The 12,994-nt window shown below is 42.6% G+C and overlaps 2 protein-coding genes across 3 annotated transcripts; both read left to right on the top strand.

Moving 5' to 3' along the window:
- Window positions 1-2,176: 2,176 nt before the first annotated feature.
- prr5a (proline rich 5a (renal)) lies at window positions 2,177-9,400 on the top strand. Of its 2 annotated transcripts, none has more exons than XM_075469646.1 (11): window positions 2,177-2,269; window positions 3,323-3,453; window positions 5,450-5,575; window positions 5,654-5,734; window positions 6,283-6,331; window positions 6,447-6,504; window positions 6,592-6,683; window positions 6,770-6,910; window positions 7,148-7,283; window positions 7,376-7,657; window positions 7,775-9,400. In XM_075469646.1, the coding sequence occupies exons 2-11, from the start codon at window positions 3,323-3,325 to the stop codon at window positions 8,041-8,043; spliced, it is 1,365 nt and encodes a 454-aa protein (XP_075325761.1). In that variant the 5' UTR covers window positions 2,177-2,269; the 3' UTR covers window positions 8,044-9,400. The 2 variants fall into 2 exon arrangements, with proteins under 2 accessions (XP_075325761.1, XP_075325760.1); XM_075469645.1 differs by having other exon boundaries at window positions 7,772-9,400.
- Window positions 9,401-11,011: 1,611 nt separating this feature from the next.
- On the top strand, window positions 11,012-12,200 carry tmem60 (transmembrane protein 60). Its single transcript, XM_075469644.1, has 2 exons — window positions 11,012-11,174; window positions 11,373-12,200. Exon 2 carries the CDS (start codon window positions 11,497-11,499, stop codon window positions 11,899-11,901), a length of 405 nt encoding a protein of 134 aa, XP_075325759.1. The 5' UTR covers window positions 11,012-11,174; window positions 11,373-11,496; the 3' UTR covers window positions 11,902-12,200.
- The last annotated feature ends 794 nt before the right edge of the window (window positions 12,201-12,994 follow it).

The raw sequence follows: 12,994 nt of genomic DNA, 5'->3' as shown, positions 1-12,994 counted from the left end.
TTGCAACAAGTCAGAATTAAGCACAGTACCCGCAAAAAAAAAACACAAAAAAAACGGCACTTATAGCTAGAATTACCTTAGAAGTAACGACTGATATCTGCTCGTTAAACAGGTCAAAGTGGCCTCACTTTGCTCGCTGAAGTTACACGAACCAGGTCCGAATTGCGTAATAAACTAGTCCAACATTGTAAGTATAAACTCACTCGATTGAACGTTTTTTTTTTTTTTTTATTGATATGGACGCCAGAATCTTTTCTGTGTGTTTTCACTAACAAACGGAAACGGGACATCTGAAATCTGAACTTCCCGCTCGGACTACCGGAGGGGGAGGAGCCTGTGGTGCCTTCATGATTATCGGGAAAATACGGAGCATACCTGAAGGCGTCGGTGAGCTAGGAAGGAAATTTCAATTTTAGACAACATTTTTCATTCGCAGATTGTGTGTTTCTATTTGAACGTGAATCTGTTTATTTGCAGATACACATAAACTGAAATTAAACAACAGTGAATAGCAGCGAAGGTTATCATTTGTGATTATGAAAATGACGAGGAGAACCTGAAGTAACACATAAGCAAAGGTGTTCACGTATTAATTTGAGCTCCAATTTTCTTCTCCATACCAACACATTATGGAACAAATGCCCCCCTGTTGCAGACGAGTAAAAGGCACCCACTTGTTTTGCCAGTCCAAAGGGACCCAGACTGAAGGAGAAAAAAACACTTAGACTTAATGGATTGATTGTATTTCCATTTATGTATTATACATTTTGTTTTCTTTTATCATTTTGGGTCTCTTTGTACCCATTCCATCTCTTTGAGGTCGTTTCGTGGCCCAACAATATTTATTTTGAATCTCTGCTCATTGTATTTCGCCCTTTTTGTCTGATTTTGGATATTTAGTGTGCTTTTGCAGATCTTTCTGTGTGCTTTGCGGCTTGATTTGGTCATTTTATTTTTTTGTTACCTCGCACCTTCTTGTAGTAATTTATGTCTCACTGTTTGTGTGTGTTTTGGAGGTTATTTTGCATATTCTTTCCACTCATTCTGTGCTAATATGTAGTCATTTAGTCTATTATTATGTAGGGATAGACCTTGGTTGATTTTTGGTCTTTTTGGTCACATTTCACATCTTTTTGTGGTAATTTTACAACACCTCTGTTTAACATTTATTCCCTTTTTTCTATCAGGTAAAGACATCACCTGACCACCTACTCTTCAGCAATCTGTACATCACTGTAATGACTTAGCGGCTAAATTTGAGTTGCTGTTCTCTGTATTCACCCTTTTTTTCTATTCCTCTTTTTAATGTTCAAAGCCACGTTTAGGCCTCTTTTATCTTTGCACTTATAATCATTTCGTACAAATGTGCAACCAGTCTTCTCGTCTGAACTGGAACAATAAAAGCACTCCGTCCAGATCTGAGTGAAAACAAACTGCTTCCTATTGTCAATCTGAGCCAAAGTGGGCCCCTTTAATCCAGAAAGAAGCTTTATACAGCACAGATTGTCGTGCATCTGTCCAAAGTCATAATACTTCTCATTTTGAGGCAAGTGAAACTTCATGCACAGCTGAGGTATTACTCATATGAAAAGCATGATTTTAGAGAATTTAACCTTTCAAATTGGTCACCAGACTCATTCATTTGGATTGTGGCAAAACGACGATAAAATCCTGAGCCTGACATGGCAGATTTTTGAAACACCATGTCTATTATGGTCCAAGGCAACGTGGCACGTGCAGGCCTTCCTCCTGCACCACAGACTGTACACCTGCATGCTGTCTTACAGGCTGCTGCAGTCCTACAGTGTGACTCCACAGTTACTGGGCTGAGCCTCTTACAGTCTGCCTTCAAGAGTGAAACTGTCCTAAAAATCAAAAGAAAAGGGGGGGGGGGACGACGACTATGCTCTTGAGTATTTTCTGGAATCCCCGTGATTCCCCTCTTTTACATACAGCTATAACCGTGGCGCGCGTGCACGTGCTCGCTCGTGGCCGCGTCCAGGTCCGCTTCTGCATCTCGTCAAAACAAAGCGGGGGCGAGCCAAAGACAGGGAGCGAGCGAGCGGCGATTCTTCTTCCCTCATGAATGAGTCCCTCTCCGCTGCACCGCAGGTCGGACCCTACATCCGCCTGATGCCCCTGAGGGTCCGCACACCGGCGGGGAACAGTAGAGAAACCATCCGCCGATGAATCCGGAAAGCAAACGCTTCCTCTCAGCATTACATGACCGTTTCATCCCACCGAGAGCTACACGACAAGACCAGGAACGGTGAGTGCTGACGGCTACTGTGGGCGGGCTGAGGCGCATGACACACGGCAACTTTGTGGCCCTTATGATACAGTTTATATCCCCCGATGTTGCATCTGTTCTACCCTGTGTGTATTCATCTGGCTGTTTGGTTTACTCAGGCAGTCTGCTTCATTTTCTCGTTGACACAGGTAGATAAATAGAAAAGCTCCACGTACGCACGGCTGGCTGTGCGTTCCTCCCTGTAGGACAAACGTGGACTGTTGATTGCATGTGTGGTCCGATTGATTGGTCATGTTATGTCGAATAAACGGCACAGTTATAAATCGACTGGCCGGGGGGAGGGGAAAAAAATTAGTCAAATTAAAAATAAAAGTGGCATCGATCTGATCTGGCTGTAATCGCCTCGAACAGACAAGGAGGAGAGGGGAACAAAAGCAGACTGGCGTGGCATGGCATTTCTAGCAGACAAGTGTGTACAGTCTGTGTTTAACACTGAGATTTGATCTCAGAAAAAGAACACAGTCCAGTCCGCCTGAATACACACAGGACGACCTTTTTACCACTAAAAAAGATTCAAGGTGGCAGTGACGGAGGCTCGTCTTTGTTTGAAGTGACAACCCAGACTGTTGTTCTCCCCTCTGACCAGGGGATGGTGCTTTACCATGGACTGTAAATGTTTCAGACACCCAAATACACTCTAACTGTACAGCTCTTACAGGAACACTCCACTCTCTCACTGATGCATGTACACACATGCATTTCCCCTTTCTTTTCTTCTGATGTAATGAGTGTGAGGTTGCGAAAAGGCTGAGGTGTGATTGCAAAACACTTTTCTGTGGAGTTGAAATAACAATCGCAGATGGCGTAAAGAAACAGAAAGCCCCGTTGCTGTAAGGAGGTCACAAATGTGTGGTTTGACTCTCTCCTGCTCCCTTCTGACTGTAAGTTTCACCTGATTTCGTTGCCGTTATGGGTCCCTTCTTTCGGTTATTTTTTGCCCCCTCTGTGTCTGCCTGGAACTGTACCACACAGAGCTGCTTGCTTGACCATTTTGCCCCCTCCTGTGCTCAGATGCTCGATGGACTGCGGCGGAGGCACGCCTCCCGGGCCTCCCCCAGACCCCTCTCCCTCAACTTCAGCACCTTCTCGGCCCCTCCCCCGAGCCCCGACATGGAGAGCGGCAGCGAGCACCCAATCAGGAGGTAAGCCTCAGTTCCTGAGATTAACATTTCACAACATGCAGCATCCTGGGAAATGCATGCGGTATTAATAAGCATTCACAAAAATCCCACCATCTCTTGTCCCAGATGATTTCATTAACCGGAAGAGCATGCCTGCCAACACGCTGGCCTCGTATTAATGAGCTCCTGCTGGGATGTTAGATTGATTCATTTCTTTACGTCTGTTCGTCTCATCACTTTGTACCCTTGCTTTTTCATGTCTCCCGTGTGTTTGTGGGTGCGCAGGGGGGTCTGTTGTTTACTGCCGGGCTGTCAGCAGAGAGATTCAGGACTGTGTGGGTTTGAACTCGTCGTGTCTTCTTTTTCAGAGAGCTCGTTTTCACCAGTCCCTCGTCGTGAGACTGTGCAAACAGTCTTTTCTCTTTAATTTTCTAACTCTGCTTTCAATTCAGGACATTTTTATGACTGCACCAAAGTGTGCACTACAAATTACAACAAGAAAATAATAAATTAGGATTTGAAGAATCGTGTTTCTTAAAGGAGGTATCTCATAGGGAGAGCAATAAATAAATTAAAACCTTGGTTCAGAACCAGAAAAGTTCGCAGCAGTCTTTGATCCACTGCTGCCTGGGGGCATCAATACAGGTGTTCAGCCTCGTTCCCTATAAACAAAGATTTTTCTGGATTCACTGTTTTAAAGCAACACGAGACGTTTCAGAACTAGAAAACTATGTGCTTCTGACTCATTTGGAAGTAGAAGGATTTTTGTTGTGCTTTCTTACATTTCCTTAAATTGCCATGGAGTGCCCATGGGCTGAGATACCACAGTTCACTGCTTTGGTTTCCAGCCCTGCACCACACTGTTTTGCTTATGGTGGTTTGACATTTTTGTGATCCTTTGATGGTGACGGTACATGGGCGAGGCTTACGCAGAAATTGGTATTCATGACAGTGGTGTTACATCTCACCACTGTTGGGAGAATTAAAGAGCTGCCATGTTACTTTATTATTGCAAACCTCAGATGATAAAACATCCCATTTCTTTGACATTTTATGTTGAGAGACGTTGAAGTATTTGCCCACCCACTCGTTCCCATTTTCTCAGTCCTTTTGGGATCAAAGCTTTACACTGGATTCCTGCTATTTTGGCAACATGGTTGTTTAACATATCAGACCAGTATTGATATAAACTGGAATAAATGAAGTGACAGCAAAAATGCCAAAGTCATGTTTGTGGTAGGTACAGATGTGCCCTGCATCCCCAAAGGAAAAGAAGATGTCACTTTGTAATAAAGTCTTATTATCCAAGTAAAAAGGGCTTATAAATGTGAAAACAATCTTCTAATTAAGAAATAACATGAATACAGATACTTCAGTGTAAAAAATACGGTATTGGCCAACTTCCTGTCTCACTCATTGTGCTACTTTTGTTTCCTGCTCTTCCACAGCTACTTATATCCAGCTATCAAAGAGCAGGAAAGCCTTTTTCATTGTCTCATGCTGTGTCACTGCTTCCTTTCCCTGTTTCTGTTGTCAGAAAACAGGATGACTTCCTCCTCCTCTTCTCAGTACAGTCACAAGCACAACAGCCACTTGGGCCTTGCTTACCCTGCAGTTACTCTGGCATCTGTGCTCTGCATAAATATTTGTTTGCATCAATGGCTGTATTGTACTGACAGAGGCAGAGAAGGAGGAAGATTGCGCCCCCAGCAGTGCAGGCTCTATTGTTTCCTGCTGTTCTAAGATCTCGGGCGGTGCAGTGACACTGTGGTCTACCTCCCTTCTGGGCTCCGCCCATCCTGCTCTTAACGCAGAGCTTTTTCTCACAGTGCACCACTCTGTCCCACTTCTCTCGCCTCTCTGTCACCGGCTGCTCTTTGTGTTGTCATTCTCCGCTGCCTATGTTCCCCTCTCCCCTCCAGCCATCTCCTCGTGTTTCCTCCTGGTATATGTCAGCTCACTGCCTGACCTTGTTTCTCTCCTTTCCCCTGTCCTCCCTTTATATTTACCTCATGAGGACTCTGCACCGGCTGAAGTTGATGAGCTCTCCAAGCCTGAGCGAGCTCGGGAGGAGTGAGAAAAGTTCACCAGAGGACAGAGGGGAGAAGCAGAAGAGAGCAGGAGCCAATGCCACCTGGAACAGGTACAGCTGATAGAGTCACGGTGCAAAACAATTTCATGTTTGGGAAAGTAATGAAGACTATTTTTTTTTGTGTTGCAGCATCCACAATGCTGTCATCGCAGTCTTCCAGAAGAAGGGCCTGGCTGATAACGAGCTTTACATCCTCAACGAAGGCGTCCGGTAGGTTCAGACAGCCACAGATCACACACTCTGTGAAGAGCTAGCCTTCTTATTTTAGACCGTTGATGTAATTTTGCACCATGATCTGAGTAATTACTGTCTGTCCTGTGTTTGCTGCTGACTGAATGTTTTCTTGTGAATGATTTTGTTTGTGTGTGAGGTGTATGTGGGCCCGAGGAGTCATGCGGTCAGGGCAGATACCTCATTATCTTTCCAAACCAGACCCATCACTTCTATCTGCCTCAATTTTAGCCCAGTTAACATATTTCCATGTGCAGAAAAGCCACAGTGTGGCTGACCCACATTTTTCTAACAACATAGAAAGATCTGAATGTAACACAGTGTTCGGTAGACTGTCTCACATCCTGTGTTTTTACTGTAAAGCCACACAGTCACATGTTATTAAATGTTTAGTTTTAGATTCCAGCTTACACATGTCATTTTACGCAGTTATAAACAACTTAATATTGTTATATATTAGTTGTTAAATCTATTCATATTCAGTTGGAGTTCAGAAAAGAAAATAACGTTAAATGCTATTTATTCAGACATCTGTTGAAGACCGAGCTGGGGTCCTTCTTCACAGAATATCTTCAGGTAAGGCACCTTCACCTTTTTTACAAGACAGGAATGTTCCCTCAAGACCAGCACATTGAACAGATCCACACTGGCACCACCTCATGAGCTCATAATTATTGCCGTCTTTTCACAGAATCAGCTGCTGACAAAAGGCATGGTCATCCTACGGGACAAAATAAGGTTCTATGAAGGTAGGACTGGATTGATAGTGTAGTCTGGGGGTAAATTCCAGTGGATGGCACTGTTGAATCAAGCTTTAATCTCTGGGATTCATGCAGGTCAGAAGTTACTCGACTCTCTGGCAGAGACCTGGGACTTCTTCTTCGGCGATGTTCTGTCCATGCTGCAGGCCATCTTTCACCCAGTTCAGGTGCACAACCATCTGAAGAGTCTGCCCCTTTTTGTCTTTGCAGCTGGGTGATGCTCACTGTAGCTGCTGCTCTTTGTGTCCTGCAGGGTAAGGAGCCCTCTGTCAGACAGCTGGCCCTACTTCACTTCAGGAACACCATAGTCCTGAGCGTGAAGTTGGAGGACGCCCTGTGCCGGCCGCGGGCCCGCGTGCCCCCCTCTGTGACACAGATGTTGCTCATCCTACAGGTGCTTATATTGTTTCCTCACTCATTTGGTTTTCTCTGCAGAAAATTGGCTCCACATCATGATTTTTTATGCGTAATTTATAGCTTCAAGCAGCTTGCGTCGACTGAAGTAAATACAGTAAAGACACATAACTCTATATAGCTTTGGGTTTTTTCTTAAGGACTTATGTACATCAGAATCAAAAAATCTATGATCACAACATTAAATTCTTATATATACGTCTCACTCTTTGTTTAGGGAGTCCACGAATCACGTGGTGTGAGTGAGGACTACTTAAGGTTGGAGTCTCTGGTTCAAAAAGTGGTCTCGCCGTACCTCGGCACCCATGGGCTTTACTCTGGAGATGACACAGAAGATGATTGCTATGTTCTGGGTGAGTCCGAAGCAGAGTAATAATAACGGGTCTCTGTATCTGAGGAGATACGTATCCTAACAAAACTATCCTTTGTTTTTCTCATCCTTTAGACAAGCATTTATCGTGGGGCTTGCCCAAATCTGCTGACCAGCCGTCTAAAAACCCTGTGGTACGATCAAAAAGTTATAATATTCCTCTGCTGCTGACCCCAGTGGCCGAGTATGACCCAGATGCCAGCTCGGTTGGCAGCGGAGGAATTCGGCGCCACTCAGCCTGTGAGATCATATCATGCCTGGAGGAACAACAAGGACTGGCCTACGCTGACATGGCTCCAGGGTCTGAACTGTCTGCCTCCTCCTCCAACAGGCTGTGTGTGGGCCCACAGTTCAATGGTATGACAGATTTTAAGATGCCTGCATCCATCATTATATCGGTTCTTATGAGAGAATAATGAGGTAAGAATCCATAATAACCCATTGCTCTATCATTCATCTGCATTGTGCAAGCAGGGGCCGGTGCCATGGATCTGCCTCTCTCGTCTCCCTCCATCCTTCATTCCTCAGGAGCTCTCCATGGCACCGAGGCCACGACGACAATGACTAATCTCAGTAAGGGCGCATCCTCCACGCCGCCCAGTGAGTCATCCAGCCCGGAAACCATAATTGGACAAGTGCTAGAGTCTGCCGACTCGAGCTCAGACGGGATATTTATCGATTTCCCACCTCACTCTTCAGAGGCAATGGGGCTTGGCTGCGACAGCAGGCAGAGCACTGTGTAACTGTGGTTGCTGTTAGGGAGGCACCCGAGCGTGTACGGGAATATTTTGGGAGAAAATGGAAAGAAATCTTCTGACTACATCTCGGTAAATGGGTACCATCTTCCTCTTTTCTTTCCTTTTTTTTTTTTACTTTAGTACAATGAGTTTCCATTTCTTCCAAGTGCTTTCACTGGTGCATAAAAATATTTTAAGCAGCTAAGAAAAGAAACTTGCATGTCCGACAAGACATGAAGTGGTACTGATGTTACAGGACTGAAGGTGTGATGCTATTTCAGAATGGTCCGATATTTTGATTACTGAAAAGACCAAAATCAACATTGAATTTATACTATTGACTAGTATTTCTTCTGTATCCAAAGCCTGATTAATCGTTTTTGTCACAGTTGCAATTGCACTGTCATCGGTCTTTTTTCTTGAACATTGACTTTGTTCATTTTTAACGGGAATCAAATGTGTATTAATACGCAGCTGGAAGTAGTCCCCAGCTAATAATGTGCAATTGGCCCAAATATGTTTAGTAAGTATTAGGAAGTTGTTTATCTTCTTCATAATTGCATCTATATCTATAAGAACTGTCTTCCTTATCAATGAATTTGCTTCGGAAAACAAAGTACTGAGAGACAAACTGACACATTGTTGGTTTTTGACATTTCATGTGATTTGTTGACAATAACAAAAACACTATAAATGTAGAATATTGTCACCGCCTTTCCTTTAACCCAGTGAAATGGAAATAATTCCTTAAAAATTTAAATTACAAGGTTTTCGCACAGCAGAAGATTTTCTCTCCCTCTGCTCTTAAAAAAAGCCACAAGCTTTACACACCCATCGTGTTTTGAAATGTCATGGATTCGGTTTGTATTTGTACAATTTGGACTTTACAACAGCTGCGAATCGTAGGCCTTCACTGTGTTGTCGGGAAGGGTTTCTCAGCTCTCACTCATGGGAGTGTTCGAAGCAAAATACTCGTCCATCCTTTTCATCTCTGCATTGGCTTCGGAGTTTGAGGAAAAATGGCAATTCCTATATTGTTTACATTTGACAAAGACATGAACATTTTCGACTGAATGTTGTCTCACACTGTATTTTGCACCACCACTAATGTGTAAATAAACGTGCGTTGTTGTTTTTCAGGACAGCTAAATATTGTAAAGTGAGCATTTATCATGAATCGGAATTTGAATTTTAATAAGGGCTTTTTAACTGAATCTTTTTCAATGATGTTTTACCTCAAGCGTTTTGTACTTTTTTGACAATCCATGATGTCTACGGAGTTGTGCTTTGTATTCATTTCTTATACTCGTCCTGTAAAAAAAAAAAAAGCAAACAAAAAAATACACTTGAGTAATATTTAAAACGTTTGGGTATTTCCTATTTTCAACTGTTTTATAAGAAATAAAATCAATATTGCCACGTGTAAGTGGTCACAGAGGTTATTGCAGCACCTGAAGGGGAGGATCTACAGCTGCAGCTGGATTTATTTAATTATCTATTTATCTATTGGGTTTAATAAAGTCCAACGGACCCGTTAACCTTGGATGAATCAAGATTCATAGTCCAGAATCACCAATTTTGACATGAAGAATTGGGGTTTTTCATAGATTCAGTAACATAAAAAAATGAAAGTTTTTAAAGTATCTTCACCACCAAAATAATCTCAGTTTGCATGGGTTCATTTCACTATTTATCCCTCTGAGTTGGTTCACTGACACATTCCCAACTGAGATTTGAAGAAATCTTAGGATCTTTATCAACAGATTGTGTTTTTTTAGTGGTTGTGGCGGAGATAAGTGACCTTTAAACTGAGGAATCATTTTAATTTTGGGGGGGGGGGGGGGGGGGGGGGGGTTGGTGTCACAACAAAGTTGTTGAAACTTTCACAATTTCCAGAAAAAGAACCAAAGATGCAAATTGGGTTTGTTTTGTTTCAACAGATGTTCCATAAAAACATATGGGATACTCGAGTCTGTGAACCTAAATAAATAAAATCTAAAGCATAAGCAGGTTTTAACATAAGTAGATAAAGAGAAACCTAATTAAACCAATTATACAAATGTAATAAAGCTGGTCATTTACTTGTGGAAAAATGGCCAAATATTTCCTTATCTGTGAACTGTAAAGTCTGTGAACATTTGAAGGATAGATGTCCCAACAGTTTCCTTTAGGGTTTTCTGGTATTAAGAATTGATAGTTTTGTCAAAGATGACAAAGTGATTGAGCCCAGATGTTGCCAAACAGGCCAAAACCATGATACTACCATGACCATGTGTTTCACAGAGGGGTTGATATTTTTGCTGGAATGCTGTGTTTTCCTCTCTCCAAACATAACGCTTCACATTTAAACTTCGGACTTCACCTTCATGATATTGGCTAAATGCCGACAGGCAGCCGCGCTCTTTGCGAAGAGAAACAGCTTTCTCCTCGCAGTCCTGCCAAGCATAATGTTGTTATTCATGCTTTCCTAATAAAGGGGCCTAATCTGATTTCTTGTTGAGGCTTCTCTGGCATCATTTACTCTTTTTTTTTTCTTCTTTTTCTGAAGTCCTTTAAGGTCATCTTTGTTTGAATCAACATACACTTCTGCAATCATATGTGAAAATCAGTTTTTAATAGATACTTTTATGAATATAAAGCTGCCTATTCTCCCCTGATTGAAAACACCTGACTTTAGATGTTTTTTTCATTCCTTTAAATGTTTTAGCCAGTCGATAATAGGTGATTTTTGAGTAATTGTTTTTACACAATGGATAAACGATGATCACGTAGAGCAGTCATATCCCATTTGTTTGGCTAATTTCTTGGCTAATAACTTTTAGGACTTGTGAGACAATCTAATGGTGTCTTAGTTTTATGCAGAAACATCACATCAGTTGCTAAAATTGTGCTTTTGTTTTGAAAGAACACCCGGAAGCCATATGTCGATTAAAAAAACCGCCAATATTGTGAAAGGACTAACCGGAAGTCTTGACGTGAATCCCGGCTGGAAGCAGATAAAAGCTAATGTCAACTACGTGATTATGTTGCTGTAAAACCGTTTAAATTCACATCTGAAGACGTTCTTCCTTTCGTTGAAGAGTTCGTCTTTCAGACTCCGAGCTTAAGAAAACAAACTGACGCTCTAACTGAATTCGGTAAGACATCTTTGAACAATGTTGTCAAAAGTTAGCTGCAGCTGTGGGACATACAGTAGCTTCAGGTTTGTGCTAATGCTAAGAGGAAGTGACAACAAACTGATTCTTCTTTTATGAAAGTTTGAACTGTTGTGCTGGTCGTTTTTATGTAAAACTAACGATTAACTGTTGTTTTCAACCACGCGGTCACAAATGTAGCGTTTCATCCGTCAGAGAAGCAGCTCTGCTGTTGTGTTGGTCCGCTGCCACCTTCACTGTGGTCTTCGGACCCCTTTCCAGTCTCTGTGAGCGGGGGACACTGGCTCGTGCCAGTCCTTCATAGATGAAGATGTCCCTGGCTCAGCGAGTGCTCCTCTCCTGGATCTTTGCCCTGATGTTCCTCATCATGCTGGTCCTCAAGCTGGACTCCAAAATCCAGTGGAACTGGTTTCTCATCTTCCTTCCTGTGTGGACCTTTGACACCATCCTCATCCTCATGCTAATCGTGAAGATGGCAGGCCGCTGCAAGCCGGACTTTGACCCCAGGGATGGTGAGCAGAGCGTGAAGAGGAGGTTGTGGTACCTGACAGCCCTGCTGCTGAAGCTGGCCTTCTGTCTGACACTGTGCTCCCGCCTGGAGAGGCTCACAGACGTGCTGGTCAGTGTGGTGTGCGTCCCTCTGTGGGTGCTGCTGGGTGGCGCTCTGGTGGAGCTGGGACACAGTGTTCTCCACTACAGGAGGGACTGAACCTGAGGAGTTTTGTATTGAAATTGTCTGAATGGAATAAGTACTTTTGATACAAAAGGCTCATCGCTGAAGTAGACACTATAAATCATCTGTATCTGTTGATGAAGTCACTACAGGGGGTTGGGATCCCACAAGGGAGAGCAAACACTGCATCTCTGTATGTTTTTCTCTCTACAGTAAGAGCTAAATGCGTTATCGTTCTCTGATGCCAGAAGTCCTCAGTTCGAAATGAACATTTTACACACAAGGCTGCTTTTTTTTTTTTTTTTTTAAAGAAATAAAATCCAACCTTTTGTTAAGCTTTTGGACTCCTCTTTAAGTAACAATAGAGAAAGAAGTGGCCCAGATCTCTGCCAGAGGAGACCTTGGTCCACACCACGAACAACATGACCCAACATGAGCACCAGCTACACAGAATGATGCTCTGAAATTCACCTCTACACCTTTGTTTTGCCATGGTGGTTGCCATTGAGCCTGTTGCACTTTTTTTTTTTTTTTTTTTTTTTGGAAATGTGAGATTAATCAATCACCGTTTACTACAAATATATCCAAAAGTAGTCCATCACTGTTTGAATGTAGACTCAGAATTTATTTAGATGCATGGATTAAATGTCATTTATACCCAACTGTAGTTGTCACCCCTGTGAGTACAGTACATATACGCTTCGGACTTTATAGTTTAAGTTTTCATATTTTAACTGTTTCACAAAACAGATCCATGTTTTATTTATACAGAATAATGGAAATGGGCTTAAAGTTCAGACAGTTTATATCAATGGTTTTACAGGCCTTTAAGATGTTGTCCTCGTTATCAGAGGCTGTCATTACCCTAAAAACAATGTTCACTTACTGTATAATCCTCTATCAAGAATCCTTCACTGACTGAAGTTTGGACATTGTAACGACCTGTTTGAGTTGCACGTCTGAACACTTTGGATGGGGGGGGTTTGGTTCTCTGTGGAGTGATCAAAGTGAGACAACTCTATGGGGTTGTTTTTTTTGTTTTTTTTTCCCCACTATAGAACATTTCCTTTGCAGCTTTGGCAGTATGTTTTGGGTCATTCTCCATCTATACTGTGCAGTATAGTGCAAC

Source organism: Odontesthes bonariensis, chromosome 7 (genome assembly GCF_027942865.1).
Source record: "Odontesthes bonariensis isolate fOdoBon6 chromosome 7, fOdoBon6.hap1, whole genome shotgun sequence".
Lineage (NCBI taxonomy): Eukaryota > Metazoa > Chordata > Actinopteri > Atheriniformes > Atherinopsidae > Odontesthes > Odontesthes bonariensis.
This window is presented reverse-complemented; position numbering and strand designations above follow the sequence as displayed.